General features: G+C 47.9%; 2 protein-coding genes across 2 annotated transcripts in view; one reads left to right on the plus strand and one right to left on the minus strand.

Moving 5' to 3' along the window:
- 5-HT2A (5-hydroxytryptamine receptor 2A) overlaps positions 1 to 18,107 on the minus strand; it is a 151,679-nt gene that overhangs the window by 76,813 nt on the left and 56,759 nt on the right. The window lies entirely within an intron of this gene.
- Positions 638 to 16,221, plus strand: LOC124218517 (pneumococcal serine-rich repeat protein-like). The gene is made up of 4 exons (XM_046625037.2): positions 638 to 802; positions 1,643 to 1,743; positions 2,053 to 2,226; positions 2,721 to 16,221. The coding sequence occupies exons 1-4, from the start codon at positions 669 to 671 to the stop codon at positions 15,035 to 15,037; spliced, it is 12,726 nt and encodes a 4,241-aa protein (XP_046480993.1). The 5' UTR covers positions 638 to 668; the 3' UTR covers positions 15,038 to 16,221.

Consider the following 18,107-nt stretch of genomic DNA (forward strand, 5'->3'; position numbering starts at 1 on the left):
AAATATCTTTGAGGAGACAAAAACAAAGTTTGACGAATTTAAGACGAACTATCCAAAAAAAGATTACAGCTATGTGTTTAAAATACTATTTTGCATTTGCGAGTCTTAATTGTAACAAATAAAATACAAAATTAATCCAATGAGGAGGCCAAGAATTCTTGAAAATGATTCTTCACAATTCAGAATATATTTAGATATTGCGAGTAAAGTTTTCTACGTCTAGCACTTCTATTTTTGAAAATTCGAACAATGTTTGGGAATTAGTATGTAAGTAAGCGCAAAAACACTCAGAATTTATAATAATGCCATACGATTGTAATATCTCGTTACGTAGAAAGTAAAAAAAAAACTGAAAATCTTGTGGTATGAGGAATAACATTTTTTAACCCAAGACAACTGGGCAAATGAAAAAATTCGGGTATCGTGATAAGTGATTGACAACAAAGCTGATCAAATACTTTTTATGTACAATGGAAGTTGCGGGTAAGCGTATTTTGTAGGGCACAGTGTTTGACTTTGCAGTCTGTATTTGAAACTCGCAAACCTGGAATCTCGCATTTTATTTTTCTCTGTTATTTTTTTCTCCACAATACATGGGCTGTAACAGAATATAAGAGTTGAAGACCATCGCCGATCGGAATCAGTTCTGAAACCGAATCAGGAGACACATGACGAAACTCATCATACTTTTGGCAGTCTTGGCCATCGGCTCTCAGGCTCTGGCTAAGCCGCCACCGAGACACTTCGATAGAATTGACCCTTTCCGCAAGATAAGCGATCATGGCAATCGAACTACTGACGAGTAAGTAATATTCAATAAAATTCATGTCTGAAATGGCATACAGAACTTATAAAATCGTCGGCATTATACGAACGTACGTAAGACTGACATTTATAATCGACATTCGATCAAAGTTCAAAACAGCCCTTTCTTCCATCTCTGTTTCTTTAATCGAATCGCGCTTGGTACGTGTTAATATTCCTCCTTGCACGTCTGTCGCTCTATACTTTTATTGGAATCGTGTAAAAAGACTTTTACTTTATTCACGATCGATTCCTGGTAGTTATAATCTAACAAAAAGAGAAGTTTCTGTACTGAATAGACAGTTTTTTTCTTGGCATAAATACTGTGGAATCACGAGGAAATATTAACCTTATGAAAAACGTTCTGAGCAGTTTTTGAATCGTATCCGATAGCTTCAGATTGTGTTTCAACATTACTAAAAAGAAGAGTTCCCAATCTGTACATCATCGATTTTCTATATTTTATGATAAGTGTAGTAAAGTTGTATTGTTTAACGCACCCGGAAAAAATTAATTTTTGTAAATTCCTCATTAGGAATGTAAAAGTCTTTGATAAAACCGATTAGACGATATTTAATATCGACAGATGACGATGTTGCGCAATACGTAATTTCTCCCTTAAGGGTGGCATGTTTTGTTTTGTTGTTGTAAACTTTGGGGGTAAGTTTGACCATTCAACAGCCACATTGACTCGTGAGAAAATTCCTGTACAATATTCCTTGATGTACTACAAAATATAAATAACAAAAAGCAACAATGAGATACACCTCGGGTATATTCCCAGTGAGATTTTCGTCATAACGATGGCGGGAAGTATTAATTGACTAAAAAATTTCAGAAATGAGGCTTCTGGAGACGAAGACAAATTAGAACGACCTGGCATGCATGGTGATGAATTTAGCGATGATGGCGATGATGAGATTGCCTTAGTTATTGAAGGTAGGCCCAGAACTTTCACTTTGACAGCTGAAGAAATTTTTGACGAAAACATAGGATGACTTTCATCTATCATCGTGTTTCAACTGTACTTGAGTACAAGTTCGAACCTCATATCCTCATTTTCATTTCATTCAATTCTTATATGTGTATACAATACTAAAGTAATAATATTAATATTACCTTTCATGCGTCTGAAATTGAGCGATGTGTGGAAGAGTGCACTGAGACTCTACATTACATTATCAATCAGACAGTATTGCCACCAATTTGGGATCTACCAAATCAATAATCAAATTATCGTTAACACAGTTGAATCTTTGCCACGACATCACAACCGTGGGTTTGGAAAAAGACATCATGCTTCGAATGGCACCGAATTCGATGCGCTCTCTGATTCCGCTGACAACAATAGGTCAACACCCATGCAGCTATGGAATGCTGAAGATATTTCTGGAGAGCAAACTCTGATTGTGCATGCGATACGTAAGTTTAGGAATTTCGCTCTAACGACAAAACGGAACTTTATGACATCTGAAAAATCTACGTAATGAAAGAATTGAACCATTATTATGATTGGAAGTACGCCAATATTGGAATGTATCATTCGCTGAACAACTGCAGTTTGAGATTTCTGTGGCATTATACAAGGTCTAAATATCGGGTGCTGTAACACTTTGAATTACAAGTCCATTTTCGAGTACTGCCAGAAAAATTTGTTCTGACTGAAATAGGATTTTTGAAATATCCCTGGGGAACATGTAATGAGAAATACGATTCTGGGGTGTACATAAATTGTGAAAACAGACTTTTTACCACTCTCAACTGTGGTCATGTATTATTCAGTAATATAGAACGCTCAAGAAGCATGTCAGATGGAAAGACTTACCAAAACTAGTTCTGCGCTGAAGAAAATACTGAGTTAACTGAAGGAATTGAACATCGTAAGATTATGGTTAATGAGATTAACGTCTTTGCAGCGAAAGCATCGCCTCAAAAGGATGCCGGACTCAATCAGAGTGACGAATACGACATGACATTTGATTCCGGAGAAGAACCAACTATTCCGGAGACCGGCATGTATATAATCGAATTATTCGACGCAATTCGCAGGAACACGGAGTTCCATGACGAACAGAGTTCACACGCTCCAAGCGGGACAAACGGACATGAAACGACCAATTTTCATAATGCAAGACATAGGATTTCCCCAAACAAGTCAGCGACTCAAAATCAGGAACAAAGCAACGAAATCCGAAATGTTGGCACTGATTCGACCCTCAACGCGGAAAATCAACAGGATCATCACGATAAGAGTTCGGTATCCGGCGGATTTGCATCTGATTCATCCAAAAGTGTGGAAAATGAAAGCTCGTCTTCCGAACAGGCCTCTCAGTCGACAAGTTCTGCGTCCGAAGCATCTTCTGAAGAAAGAGCCAGCTCGTCCACGTCGGATTACGCCACATCGGAAGACTCGTCCAGGAGGGTTGCCGCGGATAAGGATCGTACAGCAACCACGCTCGGTAGCAACGAAGTCCGAGGTGTAGGCACTGGTTCGACCCTCAACGCGGATAATCAACAGGGATATCACGATCAGAGTTCAGTATCCGGCGGATTTGCATCTGATTCATCCAAAAGTGCGGAAAATGAAAGCTCGTCTTCCGAACAGGCCTCTCAGTCGACAAGTTCTGCGTCCGAAGCATCTTCTGAAGAAAGCGTCAGCTCGTCCACGTCGGATTACGCCACATCGGAAGACTCGTCCAGGATGGTTGCCGCGGATACGGATCGTACAGCAACCACGCTCGGAAGCAACAAAGTCCGAGGTGTAGGCACTGGTTCGACCCTCAACGCTGATAATCAACAGGGTTATCACCATCAGAGTTCAGTATCCGGCGGATTTGCATCTGATTCATCCAAAAGTGCGGAAAACGAAAGCTCGTCTTCCGAACAGGCCTCTCAGTCGACAAGTTCTGCGTCCGAAGCATCCTCTGAAGAAAGCGCCAGCTCGTCCACGTCGGATTACGCCACATCGGAAGACTCGTCCAGGATGGTTGCCGCGGATACGGATCGTACAGCAACCACGCTCGGAAGCAACGAAGTCCGAGGTGTAGGCACTGGTTCGACCCTCAACGCGGAAAATCAACAGGGTTATCACCATCAGAGTTCAGTATCCGGCGGATTTGCATCTGATTTATCCAAAAGTGCGGAAAATGAAAGCTCGTCTTCCGAACAGGCCTCTCAGTCGACAAGTTCTGCGTCCGAAGCATCTTCTGAAGAAAGCGCCAGCTCGTCCACGTCGGATTACGCCACATCGGAAGACTCGTCCAGGATGGTTGCCGCGGAAACGGATCGTACAGCAACCACGCTCGGAAGCAACGAAGTCCGAGGTGTAGGCACTGGTTCGACCCTCAACGCTGATAATCAACAGGGTTATCACCATCAGAGTTCAGTATCCGGCAGATTTGCATCTGATTCATCCAAAAGTGCGGAAAACGAAAGCTCGTCTTCCGAACAGGCCTCTCAGTCGACAAGTTCTGCGTCCGAAGCATCCTCTGAAGAAAGCGCCAGCTCGTCCACGTCGGATTACGCCACATCGGAGGACTCGTCCAGGATGGTTGCCGCGGATACGGATCGTACAGCAACCACGCTCGGAAGCAACGATGTCCGAGGTGTAGGCACTGGTTCGACCCTCAACGCGGAAAATCAACATGGTTATCACGATCAGAGTTTAGTATCCGGCGGATTTGCATCTGATTCATCCAAAAGTGCGGAAAATGAAAGCTCGTCTTCCGAACAGGCCTCTCAGTCGACAAGTTCTGCGTCCGAAGCATCCTCTGAAGAAAGCGCCAGCTCGTCCACGTCGGATTACGCCACATCGGAGGACTCGTCCAGGATGGTTGCCGCGGATACGGATCGTACAGCAACCACGCTCGGAAGCAACGAAGTCCGAGGTGTAGGCACTGGTTCGACCCTCAACGCGGAAAATCAACATGGTTATCACGATCAGAGTTTAGTATCCGGCGGATTTGCATCTGATTCATCCAAAAGTGCGGAAAATGAAAGCTCGTCTTCCGAACAGGCCTCTCAGTCGACAAGTTCTTCGTCCGAAGCATCTTCTGAAGAAAGAGCCAGCTCGTCCACGTCGGATTACGCCACATCGGAAGACTCGTCCAGGATGGTTGCCGCGGATACGGATCGTACAGCAGCCACGCTCGGAAGCAACGAAGTCCGAGGTGTAGGCACTGGTTCGACCCTCAACGCGGATAATCAACAGGGTTATCACCATCAGAGTTCAGTATCCGGCGGATTTGCATCTGATTCATCCAAAAGTGCGGAAAACGAAAGCTCGTCTTCCGAACAGGCCTCTCAGTCGACAAGTTCTGCGTCCGAAGCATCCTCTGAAGAAAGCGCCAGCTCGTCCACGTCGGATTACGCCACATCGGAGGACTCGTCCAGGATGGTTGCCGCGGATACGGATCGTACAGCAACCACGCTCGGAAGCAACGAAGTCCGAGGTGTAGGCACTGGTTCGACCCTCAACGCGGAAAATCAACATGGTTATCACGATCAGAGTTTAGTATCCGGCGGATTTGCATCTGATTCATCCAAAAGTGCGGAAAATGAAAGCTCGTCTTCCGAACAGGCCTCTCAGTCGACAAGTTCTGCGTCCGAAGCATCCTCTGAAGAAAGCGCCAGCTCGTCCACGTCGGATTACGCCACATCGGAGGACTCGTCCAGGATGGTTGCCGCGGATACGGATCGTACAGCAACCACGCTCGGAAGCAACGAAGTCCGAGGTGTAGGCACTGGTTCGACCCTCAACGCGGAAAATCAACATGGTTATCACGATCAGAGTTTAGTATCCGGCGGATTTGCATCTGATTCATCCAAAAGTGCGGAAAATGAAAGCTCGTCTTCCGAACAGGCCTCTCAGTCGACAAGTTCTTCGTCCGAAGCATCTTCTGAAGAAAGAGCCAGCTCGTCCACGTCGGATTACGCCACATCGGAAGACTCGTCAAGGATGGTTGCCGCGGATACGGATCGTACAGCAGCCACGCTCGGAAGCAACGAAGTCCGAGGTGTAGGCACTGGTTCGACCCTCAACGCGGATAATCAACAGGGTTATCACCATCAGAGTTCAGTATCCGGCGGATTTGCATCTGATTCATCCAAAAGTGCGGAAAACGAAAGCTCGTCTTCCGAACAGGCCTCTCAGTCGACAAGTTCTGCGTCCGAAGCATCCTCTGAAGAAAGCGCCAGCTCGTCCACGTCGGATTACGCCACATCGGAAGACTCGTCCAGGATGGTTGCCGCGGATAAGGATCGTACAGCAATCACGCTCGGAAGCAACGAAGTCCGAAGTGTAGGCACTGGTTCGACCCTCAACGCGGAAAATCAACAGGGTTATCACGATCGGAGTTCAGTATCCGGCGGATTTGCATCTGATTCATCCAAAAGTGCGGAAAATGAAAGCTCGTCTTCCGAACAGGCCTCTCAGTCGACAAGTTCTGCGTCCGAAGCATCTTCTGAAGAAAGCGCCAGCTCGTCCACGTCGGATTACGCCACATCGGAAGACTCGTCCAGGATGGTTGCCGCGGATACGGATCGTACAGCAACCACGCTCGGAAGCAACGAAGTCCGAGGTGTAGGCACTGGTTCGACCCTCAACGCTGATAATCAACAGGGTTATCACCATCAGAGTTCAGTATCCGGCGGATTTGCATCTGATTCATCCAAAAGTGCGGAAAACGAAAGCTCGTCTTCCGAACAGGCCTCTCAGTCGACAAGTTCTGCGTCCGAAGCATCCTCTGAAGAAAGCGCCAGCTCGTCCACGTCGGATTACGCCACATCGGAAGACTCGTCCAGGATGGTTGCCGCGGATACGGATCGTACAGCAACCACGCTCGGAAGCAACGAAGTCCGAGGTGTAGGCACTGGTTCGACCCTCAACGCGGAAAATCAACAGGGTTATCACCATCAGAGTTCAGTATCCGGCGGATTTGCATCTGATTTATCCAAAAGTGCGGAAAATGAAAGCTCGTCTTCCGAACAGGCCTCTCAGTCGACAAGTTCTGCGTCCGAAGCATCTTCTGAAGAAAGCGCCAGCTCGTCCACGTCGGATTACGCCACATCGGAAGACTCGTCCAGGATGGTTGCCGCGGATACGGATCGTACAGCAACCACGCTCGGAAGCAACGAAGTCCGAGGTGTAGGCACTGGTTCGACCCTCAACGCTGATAATCAACAGGGTTATCACCATCAGAGTTCAGTATCCGGCAGATTTGCATCTGATTCATCCAAAAGTGCGGAAAACGAAAGCTCGTCTTCCGAACAGGCCTCTCAGTCGACAAGTTCTGCGTCCGAAGCATCCTCTGAAGAAAGCGCCAGCTCGTCCACGTCGGATTACGCCACATCGGAGGACTCGTCCAGGATGGTTGCCGCGGATACGGATCGTACAGCAACCACGCTCGGAAGCAACGAAGTCCGAGGTGTAGGCACTGGTTCGACCCTCAACGCGGAAAATCAACATGGTTATCACGATCAGAGTTTAGTATCCGGCGGATTTGCATCTGATTCATCCAAAAGTGCGGAAAATGAAAGCTCGTCTTCCGAACAGGCCTCTCAGTCGACAAGTTCTTCGTCCGAAGCATCTTCTGAAGAAAGAGCCAGCTCGTCCACGTCGGATTACGCCACATCGGAAGACTCGTCCAGGATGGTTGCCGCGGATACGGATCGTACAGCAGCCACGCTCGGAAGCAACGAAGTCCGAGGTGAAGGCACTGGTTCGACCCTCAACGCGGATAATCAAAAGGGTTATCACCATCAGAGTTCAGTATCCGGCGGATTTGCATCTGATTCATCCAAAAGTGCGGAAAACGAAAGCTCGTCTTCCGAACAGGCCTCTCAGTCGACAAGTTCTGCGTCCGAAGCATCCTCTGAAGAAAGCGCCAGCTCGTCCACGTCGGATTACGCCACATCGGAAGACTCGTCCAGGATGGTTGCCGCGGATAAGGATCGTACAGCAATCACGCTCGGAAGCAACGAAGTCCGAAGTGTAGGCACTGGTTCGACCCTCAACGCGGAAAATCAACAGGGTTATCACGATCAGAGTTCAGTATCCGGCGGATTTGCATCTGATTCATCCAAAAGTGCGGAAAACGAAAGCTCGTCTTCCGAACAGGCCTCTCAGTCGACAAGTTCTGCGTCCGAAGCATCTTCTGAAGAAAGAGCTAGCTCGTCCACGTCGGATTACGCCGGATCGGAAGACTCGTCCAGGATGGTTGCCGCGGATACGGATCGTACAGCAACCACGCTCGGAAGCAACGAAGTCCGAGGTGTAGGCACTGGTTCGACCCTCAACGCGGATAATCAACAGGGTTATCACGATCAGAGTTCAGTATCCGGCGGATTTGCATCTGATTCATCCAAAAGTGCGGAAAATGAAAGCTCGTCTTCCGAACAGGCCTCTCAGTCGACAAGTTCTTCGTCCGAAGCATCTTCTGAAGAAAGAGCCAGCTCGTCCACGTCGGATTACGCCACATCGGAAGACTCGTCCAGGATGGTTGCCGCGGATACGGATCGTACAGCAACCACGCTCGGAAGCAACGAAGTCCGAGGTGTAGGCACTGGTTCGACCCTCAACGCGGATGATCAACAGGGTTATCACCATCAGAGTTCAGTATCCGGCGGATTTGCATCTGATTCATCCAAAAGTGCGGAAAACGAAAGCTCGTCTTCCGAACAGGCCTCTCAGTCGACAAGTTCTGCGTCCGAAGCATCCTCTGAAGAAAGCGCCAGCTCGTCCACGTCGGATTACGCCACATCGGAGGACTCGTCCAGGATGGTTGCCGCGGATACGGATCGTACAGCAACCACGCTCGGAAGCAACGAAGTCCGAGGTGTAGGCACTGGTTCGACCCTCAACGCGGAAAATCAACATGGTTATCACGATCAGAGTTCAGTATCCGGCGGATTTGCATCTGATTCATCCAAAAGTGCGGAAAATGAAAGCTCGTCTTCCGAACAGGCCTCTCAGTCGACAAGTTCTGCGTCCGAAGCATCTTCTGAAGAAAGCGCCAGCTCGTCCACGTCGGATTACGCCACATCGGAAGACTCGTCCAGGATGGTTGCCGCGGATACGGATCGTACAGCAACCACGCTCGGAAGCAACGAAGTCCGAGGTGTAGGCACTGGTTCGACCCTCAACGCGGATAATCAACAGGGTTATCACCATCAGAGTTCAGTATCCGGCGGATTTGCATCTGATTCATCCAAAAGTGCGGAAAACGAAAGCTCGTCTTCCGAACAGGCCTCTCAGTCGACAAGTTCTGCGTCCGAAGCATCCTCTGAAGAAAGCGCCAGCTCGTCCACGTCGGATTACGCCACATCGGAGGACTTGTCCAGGATGGTTGCCGCGGATACGGATCGTACAGCAACCACGCTCGGAAGCAACGAAGTCCGAGGTGTAGGCACTGGTTCGACCCTCAACGCTGATAATCAACAGGGTTATCACGATCGGAGTTCAGTATCCGGCGGATTTGCATCTGATTCATCCAAAAGTGCGGAAAATGAAAGCTCGTCTTCCGAACAGGCCTCTCAGTCGACAAGTTCTGCGTCCGAAGCATCCTCTGAAGAAAGCGCCAGCTCGTCCACGTCGGATTACGCCACATCGGAGGACTCGTCCAGGATGGTTGCCGCGGATACGGATCGTACAGCAACCACGCTCGGAAGCAACGAAGTCCGAGGTGTAGGCACTGGTTCGACCCTCAACGCGGAAAATCAACATGGTTATCACGATCAGAGTTTAGTATCCGGCGGATTTGCATCTGATTCATCCAAAAGTGCGGAAAATGAAAGCTCGTCTTCCGAACAGGCCTCTCAGTCGACAAGTTCTTCGTCCGAAGCATCTTCTGAAGAAAGAGCCAGCTCGTCCACGTCGGATTACGCCACATCGGAAGACTCGTCAAGGATGGTTGCCGCGGATACGGATCGTACAGCAGCCACGCTCGGAAGCAACGAAGTCCGAGGTGTAGGCACTGGTTCGACCCTCAACGCGGATAATCAACAGGGTTATCACCATCAGAGTTCAGTATCCGGCGGATTTGCATCTGATTCATCCAAAAGTGCGGAAAACGAAAGCTCGTCTTCCGAACAGGCCTCTCAGTCGACAAGTTCTGCGTCCGAAGCATCCTCTGAAGAAAGCGCCAGCTCGTCCACGTCGGATTACGCCACATCGGAAGACTCGTCCAGGATGGTTGCCGCGGATAAGGATCGTACAGCAATCACGCTCGGAAGCAACGAAGTCCGAAGTGTAGGCACTGGTTCGACCCTCAACGCGGAAAATCAACAGGGTTATCACGATCGGAGTTCAGTATCCGGCGGATTTGCATCTGATTCATCCAAAAGTGCGGAAAATGAAAGCTCGTCTTCCGAACAGGCCTCTCAGTCGACAAGTTCTGCGTCCGAAGCATCTTCTGAAGAAAGCGCCAGCTCGTCCACGTCGGATTACGCCACATCGGAAGACTCGTCCAGGATGGTTGCCGCGGATACGGATCGTACAGCAACCACGCTCGGAAGCAACGAAGTCCGAGGTGTAGGCACTGGTTCGACCCTCAACGCTGATAATCAACAGGGTTATCACCATCAGAGTTCAGTATCCGGCGGATTTGCATCTGATTCATCCAAAAGTGCGGAAAACGAAAGCTCGTCTTCCGAACAGGCCTCTCAGTCGACAAGTTCTGCGTCCGAAGCATCCTCTGAAGAAAGCGCCAGCTCGTCCACGTCGGATTACGCCACATCGGAAGACTCGTCCAGGATGGTTGCCGCGGATACGGATCGTACAGCAACCACGCTCGGAAGCAACGAAGTCCGAGGTGTAGGCACTGGTTCGACCCTCAACGCGGAAAATCAACAGGGTTATCACCATCAGAGTTCAGTATCCGGCGGATTTGCATCTGATTTATCCAAAAGTGCGGAAAATGAAAGCTCGTCTTCCGAACAGGCCTCTCAGTCGACAAGTTCTGCGTCCGAAGCATCTTCTGAAGAAAGCGCCAGCTCGTCCACGTCGGATTACGCCACATCGGAAGACTCGTCCAGGATGGTTGCCGCGGATACGGATCGTACAGCAACCACGCTCGGAAGCAACGAAGTCCGAGGTGTAGGCACTGGTTCGACCCTCAACGCTGATAATCAACAGGGTTATCACCATCAGAGTTCAGTATCCGGCAGATTTGCATCTGATTCATCCAAAAGTGCGGAAAACGAAAGCTCGTCTTCCGAACAGGCCTCTCAGTCGACAAGTTCTGCGTCCGAAGCATCCTCTGAAGAAAGCGCCAGCTCGTCCACGTCGGATTACGCCACATCGGAGGACTCGTCCAGGATGGTTGCCGCGGATACGGATCGTACAGCAACCACGCTCGGAAGCAACGAAGTCCGAGGTGTAGGCACTGGTTCGACCCTCAACGCGGAAAATCAACATGGTTATCACGATCAGAGTTTAGTATCCGGCGGATTTGCATCTGATTCATCCAAAAGTGCGGAAAATGAAAGCTCGTCTTCCGAACAGGCCTCTCAGTCGACAAGTTCTTCGTCCGAAGCATCTTCTGAAGAAAGAGCCAGCTCGTCCACGTCGGATTACGCCACATCGGAAGACTCGTCCAGGATGGTTGCCGCGGATACGGATCGTACAGCAGCCACGCTCGGAAGCAACGAAGTCCGAGGTGAAGGCACTGGTTCGACCCTCAACGCGGATAATCAAAAGGGTTATCACCATCAGAGTTCAGTATCCGGCGGATTTGCATCTGATTCATCCAAAAGTGCGGAAAACGAAAGCTCGTCTTCCGAACAGGCCTCTCAGTCGACAAGTTCTGCGTCCGAAGCATCCTCTGAAGAAAGCGCCAGCTCGTCCACGTCGGATTACGCCACATCGGAAGACTCGTCCAGGATGGTTGCCGCGGATAAGGATCGTACAGCAATCACGCTCGGAAGCAACGAAGTCCGAAGTGTAGGCACTGGTTCGACCCTCAACGCGGAAAATCAACAGGGTTATCACGATCAGAGTTCAGTATCCGGCGGATTTGCATCTGATTCATCCAAAAGTGCGGAAAACGAAAGCTCGTCTTCCGAACAGGCCTCTCAGTCGACAAGTTCTGCGTCCGAAGCATCTTCTGAAGAAAGAGCTAGCTCGTCCACGTCGGATTACGCCGGATCGGAAGACTCGTCCAGGATGGTTGCCGCGGATACGGATCGTACAGCAACCACGCTCGGAAGCAACGAAGTCCGAGGTGTAGGCACTGGTTCGACCCTCAACGCGGATAATCAACAGGGTTATCACGATCAGAGTTCAGTATCCGGCGGATTTGCATCTGATTCATCCAAAAGTGCGGAAAATGAAAGCTCGTCTTCCGAACAGGCCTCTCAGTCGACAAGTTCTTCGTCCGAAGCATCTTCTGAAGAAAGAGCCAGCTCGTCCACGTCGGATTACGCCACATCGGAAGACTCGTCCAGGATGGTTGCCGCGGATACGGATCGTACAGCAACCACGCTCGGAAGCAACGAAGTCCGAGGTGTAGGCACTGGTTCGACCCTCAACGCGGATGATCAACAGGGTTATCACCATCAGAGTTCAGTATCCGGCGGATTTGCATCTGATTCATCCAAAAGTGCGGAAAACGAAAGCTCGTCTTCCGAACAGGCCTCTCAGTCGACAAGTTCTGCGTCCGAAGCATCCTCTGAAGAAAGCGCCAGCTCGTCCACGTCGGATTACGCCACATCGGAGGACTCGTCCAGGATGGTTGCCGCGGATACGGATCGTACAGCAACCACGCTCGGAAGCAACGAAGTCCGAGGTGTAGGCACTGGTTCGACCCTCAACGCGGAAAATCAACATGGTTATCACGATCAGAGTTCAGTATCCGGCGGATTTGCATCTGATTCATCCAAAAGTGCGGAAAATGAAAGCTCGTCTTCCGAACAGGCCTCTCAGTCGACAAGTTCTGCGTCCGAAGCATCTTCTGAAGAAAGCGCCAGCTCGTCCACGTCGGATTACGCCACATCGGAAGACTCGTCCAGGATGGTTGCCGCGGATACGGATCGTACAGCAACCACGCTCGGAAGCAACGAAGTCCGAGGTGTAGGCACTGGTTCGACCCTCAACGCGGATAATCAACAGGGTTATCACCATCAGAGTTCAGTATCCGGCGGATTTGCATCTGATTCATCCAAAAGTGCGGAAAACGAAAGCTCGTCTTCCGAACAGGCCTCTCAGTCGACAAGTTCTGCGTCCGAAGCATCCTCTGAAGAAAGCGCCAGCTCGTCCACGTCGGATTACGCCACATCGGAGGACTTGTCCAGGATGGTTGCCGCGGATACGGATCGTACAGCAACCACGCTCGGAAGCAACGAAGTCCGAGGTGTAGGCACTGGTTCGACCCTCAACGCGGATAATCAACAGGGTTATCACGATCAGAGTTCAGTATCCGGCGGATTTGCATCTGATTCATTCAAAAGTGCGGAAAATGAAAGCTCGTCTTCCGAACAGGCCTCTCAGTCGACAAGTTCTGCGTCCGAATCATCTTCTGAAGAAAGAGCCAGCTCGTCCACGTCGGATTACGTCACATCGGAAGACTCGTCCAGGATGGTTGCCGCGGATACGGATCGTACGGCAACCACGCTCGGAAGCAACGAAGTCCGAGGTGTAGGCACTGGTTCGACCCTCAACGCGGAAAATCAACAGGGTTATCACGATCAGAGTTCAGTATCCGGCGGATTTGCATCTGATTCATTGAAAAGTGCGGAAAATGAAAGCTCGTCTTCCGAACAGGCCTCTCAGTCGACAAGTTCTGCGTCCGAAGCATCTTCTGAAGAAAGCGCCAGCTCGTCCACGTCGGATTACGCCACATCGGAAGACTCGTCCAGGATGGTTGCCGCGGATACGGATCGTACAGCAACCACGCTCGGAAGCAACGAAGTCCGAGGTGTAGGCACTGGTTCGACCCTCAACGCGGATAATCAACAGGGTTATCACCATCAGAGTTCAGTATCCGGCGGATTTGCATCTGATTCATCCAAAAGTGCGGAAAACGAAAGCTCGTCTTCCGAACAGGCCTCTCAGTCGACAAGTTCTGCGTCCGAAGCATCCTCTGAAGAAAGCGCCAGCTCGTCCACGTCGGATTACGCCACATCGGAGGACTTGTCCAGGATGGTTGCCGCGGATACGGATCGTACAGCAACCACGCTCGGAAGCAACGAAGTCCGAGGTGTAGGCACTGGTTCGACCCTCAACGCGGATAATCAACAGGGTTATCACGATCAGAGTTCAGTATCCGGCGGATTTGCATCTGATTCATTCAAAAGTGCGGAAAATGAAAGCTCGTCTTCCGAACAGGCCTCTCAGTCGACAAGTTCTGCGTCCGAATCATCTTCTGAAGAAAGAGCCAGCTCGTCCACGTCGGATTACGTCACATCGGAAGACTCGTCCAGGATGGTTGCCGCGGATACGGATCGTACAGCAACCACGCTCGGAAGCAACGAAGTCCGAGGTGTAGGCACTGGTTCGACCCTCAACGCGGAAAATCAACAGGGTTATCACGATCAGAGTTCAGTATCCGGCGGATTTGCATCTGATTCATTGAAAAGTGCGGAAAATGAAAGCTCGTCTTCCGAACAGGCCTCTCAGTCGACAAGTTCTGCGTCCGAATCATCTTCTGAAGAAAGAGCCAGCTCGTCCACGTCGGATTACGTCACATCGGAAGACTCGTCCAGGATGGTTGCCGCGGATACGGATCGTACAGCAACCACGCTCGGAAGCAACGAAGTCCGAGGTGTAGGCACTGGTTCGACCCTCAACGCGGAAAATCAACAGGGTTATCACGATCAGAGTTCAGTATCCGGCGGATTTGCATCTGATTCATTGAAAAGTGCGGAAAATGAAAGCTCGTCTTCCGAACAGGCCTCTCAGTCGACAAGTTCTGCGTCCGAAGCATCTTCTGAAGAAAGAGCTAGCTCGTCCTCGTCGGATCAGGCCACCTCCGACAAGTCATCTAGATCCGTCACTGTGATCAAGGGACACACACGCGACTCGATTGGAAGGGACAAAAATAGAGTTTTACAAGTCCGTTCAACTGGCACCAGTAACAATTTGGATGTTCTTGATTCAAATTCCTCTGGATCGACAGAATCCACGTCTGTTTTCGCGTCTCTTGCCCAAGAACAACCTTCTGCTTATTCTGTTTCTTCCGCTTCTACAGATTGCTACAACCGATGTTTCCAGCAGTGTTCAGTTTTTCTAACCGTGTAGTTCATTTCATGATTGTCACTTAACTACGGAGCATTCAACGTTGCTCCTGAAGTGAATTTCACTCTCTAGTTATAGAATCCTTCTTCCGTTATTACTATACTGAACTCTTGTAGCACCACTGGCGAAATGCGCAACTATCATTCGACCTGTCTGTCCCATCATCGGGTTAGTGTACGGAAAATTTCACAAAAAAACTGGTAATCATTGAGTACACCATTCACTGTTACCTTTCACGCCGAGATTTATGATGCACTACGAGTCAGCCCAGATCTATCCCTTTCAAACTTTGGATTCACGACTGACCTGCTTAATGTCGACGTCACGACAAATTCCAAACATAGAATGTACACGATATCGTCCTGCTTCGTTCTACATTACAGACTAAACCAAACTGTTCAAACATTCAAATCCTCAAACTCCTGTTTAAATTTGTTTGACCATCCTAGGTCACTCTACCGACAAATTGTGCACCATACTCGTATACTGTGTATTGCAAACGAACCAGGCTTCTGCCTCACGTTTGGCATTCCTATATCGAATATCGCGGCATCGGCTGAAAATATAAGTTTTACTTTCGCCTGCAATCGATCGACTCTATACCTTTCTGGTAATACGTCAATTACGACTCGACTTTACGCTCTTCGGGAATTAACTTTGCTGTTTCAAATCCATGTATAACGAGTTTTAAATCGATCATAAGTATGTGATCAATTTGGATGCCAGTGCAAGTCAAATAACGAACCGCACAACAGTTCAGCAAGAGCACATTCTGACCCAAAGAGTTGACTGTGAATATTAATACGATCGTCTTGAGGTGCGCCGCTATGTAACGAATGTTACAGAAATGTAGTAAGAAATAAATGTCTATAGCTTACACATGAATTTTCTTGAAATGTACAACTATCTGTTACATTTTTATTCTTGAAGTAATGCAAATCCATTTTATCACTATTTGGATTACGAGTTTCTCTGTTTCAATCCATACTTGAATTCTATTCTATATGCTGCGTCTATTTTTCTTCTTGTATTCTTGTCTATTGTATTGTATTTCATATAATATGTATAACTTTTGGACCACATTGTCTGTCCGAAAAAATAAAACACAGAAACGGTTGTTAATGATAAATCCCAAGGTTGTATGGGATTATCGTACTTTGACGAGAAGTTTTTAGTGTCAATCGAAACTTGTCTGCATTATTTCGATTTCCTATCTGCGCCGTAGAAGCCGAGCTTTTCAGTTACTCGTTCATTTCACTGAGTATAAACATTATCTGAATTGCTGGAGCTGAAATTCGACCAGTCGCATGATTTTCGAGAAAAGAGCAGAAAGTTGAGATGCAATGGAACACCTATGGAAAGCGGTTGCAAATACAGGAAGTGAATCATCAAAGTACTGCACATAAAGCGCAAGAAAAGAAAAATGAAAGAGAATGAAAATATGTCGCATGCAATGTACCAGCAGAAACGAGAAGTTACTCTTATTATACGTATATATAGGTTACATGGGTCCGCATTTCAGCGCTGGCGCGGGCAATCACGGGTCCTTTATCCTTGCGGTGACGGGCCTGCAACTTTTCAGGCATTGCCCTATCCAAAAATCCTCACCGCTTGTCCAGCGGCTGCTCTCAACGTGTTGCTCTACCGCGGAATGTTTCTTTTTCCTTGTTCTTTTCTCCTTTCACTCCTGATTATTTCATTCTGCTTTTTCTTTTCGCCCTCTTTCGCCATCTCTCTTTGTAAACTCAACTCAGAAGTTAAGCTGACCGGTTCAGTGCTTGAAAATCTCCGGTTTAAGGTTAATGTAATGTTTTTCACACTCTCCGCATACTGAGCTTTATTTCAAAGGTCGAAACAAAAAAAGAAAAACTTCAGAAAGACAATAAAACTGATAACAATATACTGATATACTTTAATTGTTGAGGGTGAATTATCGTTAGAATAATTTGTGAGCTCTGAAAATTTTTCCTCTGATCTCTTCCCGTTCGCTTCTTATTTTGTTCACCTTATTTAGACTTCTTACTCCCTCTGCCGTTTTTACAACGCTAAATCACCTGTTGAGGCAGAGTTAAATGATTCAACCCTCAAAAATATAAGTTGAGGGTACTGTGATTTTTTTTGAATTACCCTATCGTGAGCTTCTATTCAAATTTCGGAAGAATTTTCTTTTCAATTCTCTCAAGTAGGAATGAAATGGCAACACAACACTTGATAATTTTAACCATTGTAGGTGAAGTATCATTGCTGAGATTTCAGGTATTGAAAATTTCGGAAATCAATTAGTTTAGCATCATGAGGTTTACGCCAAATGGTCTGTGAAGATATATTATATGCATTACGTGGCTTTCAGACCACTTTATTGATAATTTTATGACCAGGGTCATGAATCGACTCAGTGGCGCCGAGTGAGTGGAAATAAGGTACTTAAGAATGCGGGTAAGTGAGCGTTTAATATAAAATCCGAGATAACTTCACATAAATATAAATATTATCGCAGCAAAACGTGTGTAAGAGATGTTTATTGTTGCACGGTGAATTCAGCCTGACCTGCAAAATGTTATCCAGAAACTATCTAAAAAGATTTTTCTTACACACCCGGGAAACAGGAAGACTAGGGGAGGAAAAAAGGAAGAAGAGGGTGAAAAGTCTGAATCAATCATGGGAGACAACAAATCACTATCTCTTAATATACATATATCACGTGTAACGTATGCGTATATACACACATTCATATGTATGTGGACTGTTAGAGAAATTGTCTATGAGCAGAATAAAAATTTTTTCGTAATTTTTGGTTTCTCGTTGTTTGGAATGATGGTTTGCTTTATTCACTGATCTAAAAAAATCTGGATTCAATTATTTTCAGGGATCTCTTCACTAAACGCGACCCTGCTGCTTCAGGCTCTGACAGGCTGGTGAGGATATTTTCTCATCCCTCACTTCGTCATGGAGTCTTAAAAGAAATGTTTTTCGGTAGCTGGATTGTATTTTTGGCACTCGCTCTCCTCCAGCCTGAAAGTAATCTCTTCCTGCTCTGACTTCGAAAATGCCTCACGGTGTCACCTCTTGGAGA

Source organism: Neodiprion pinetum, chromosome 5 (assembly GCF_021155775.2).
Source record: "Neodiprion pinetum isolate iyNeoPine1 chromosome 5, iyNeoPine1.2, whole genome shotgun sequence".
In the NCBI taxonomy this organism is placed as follows: domain Eukaryota; kingdom Metazoa; phylum Arthropoda; class Insecta; order Hymenoptera; family Diprionidae; genus Neodiprion; species Neodiprion pinetum.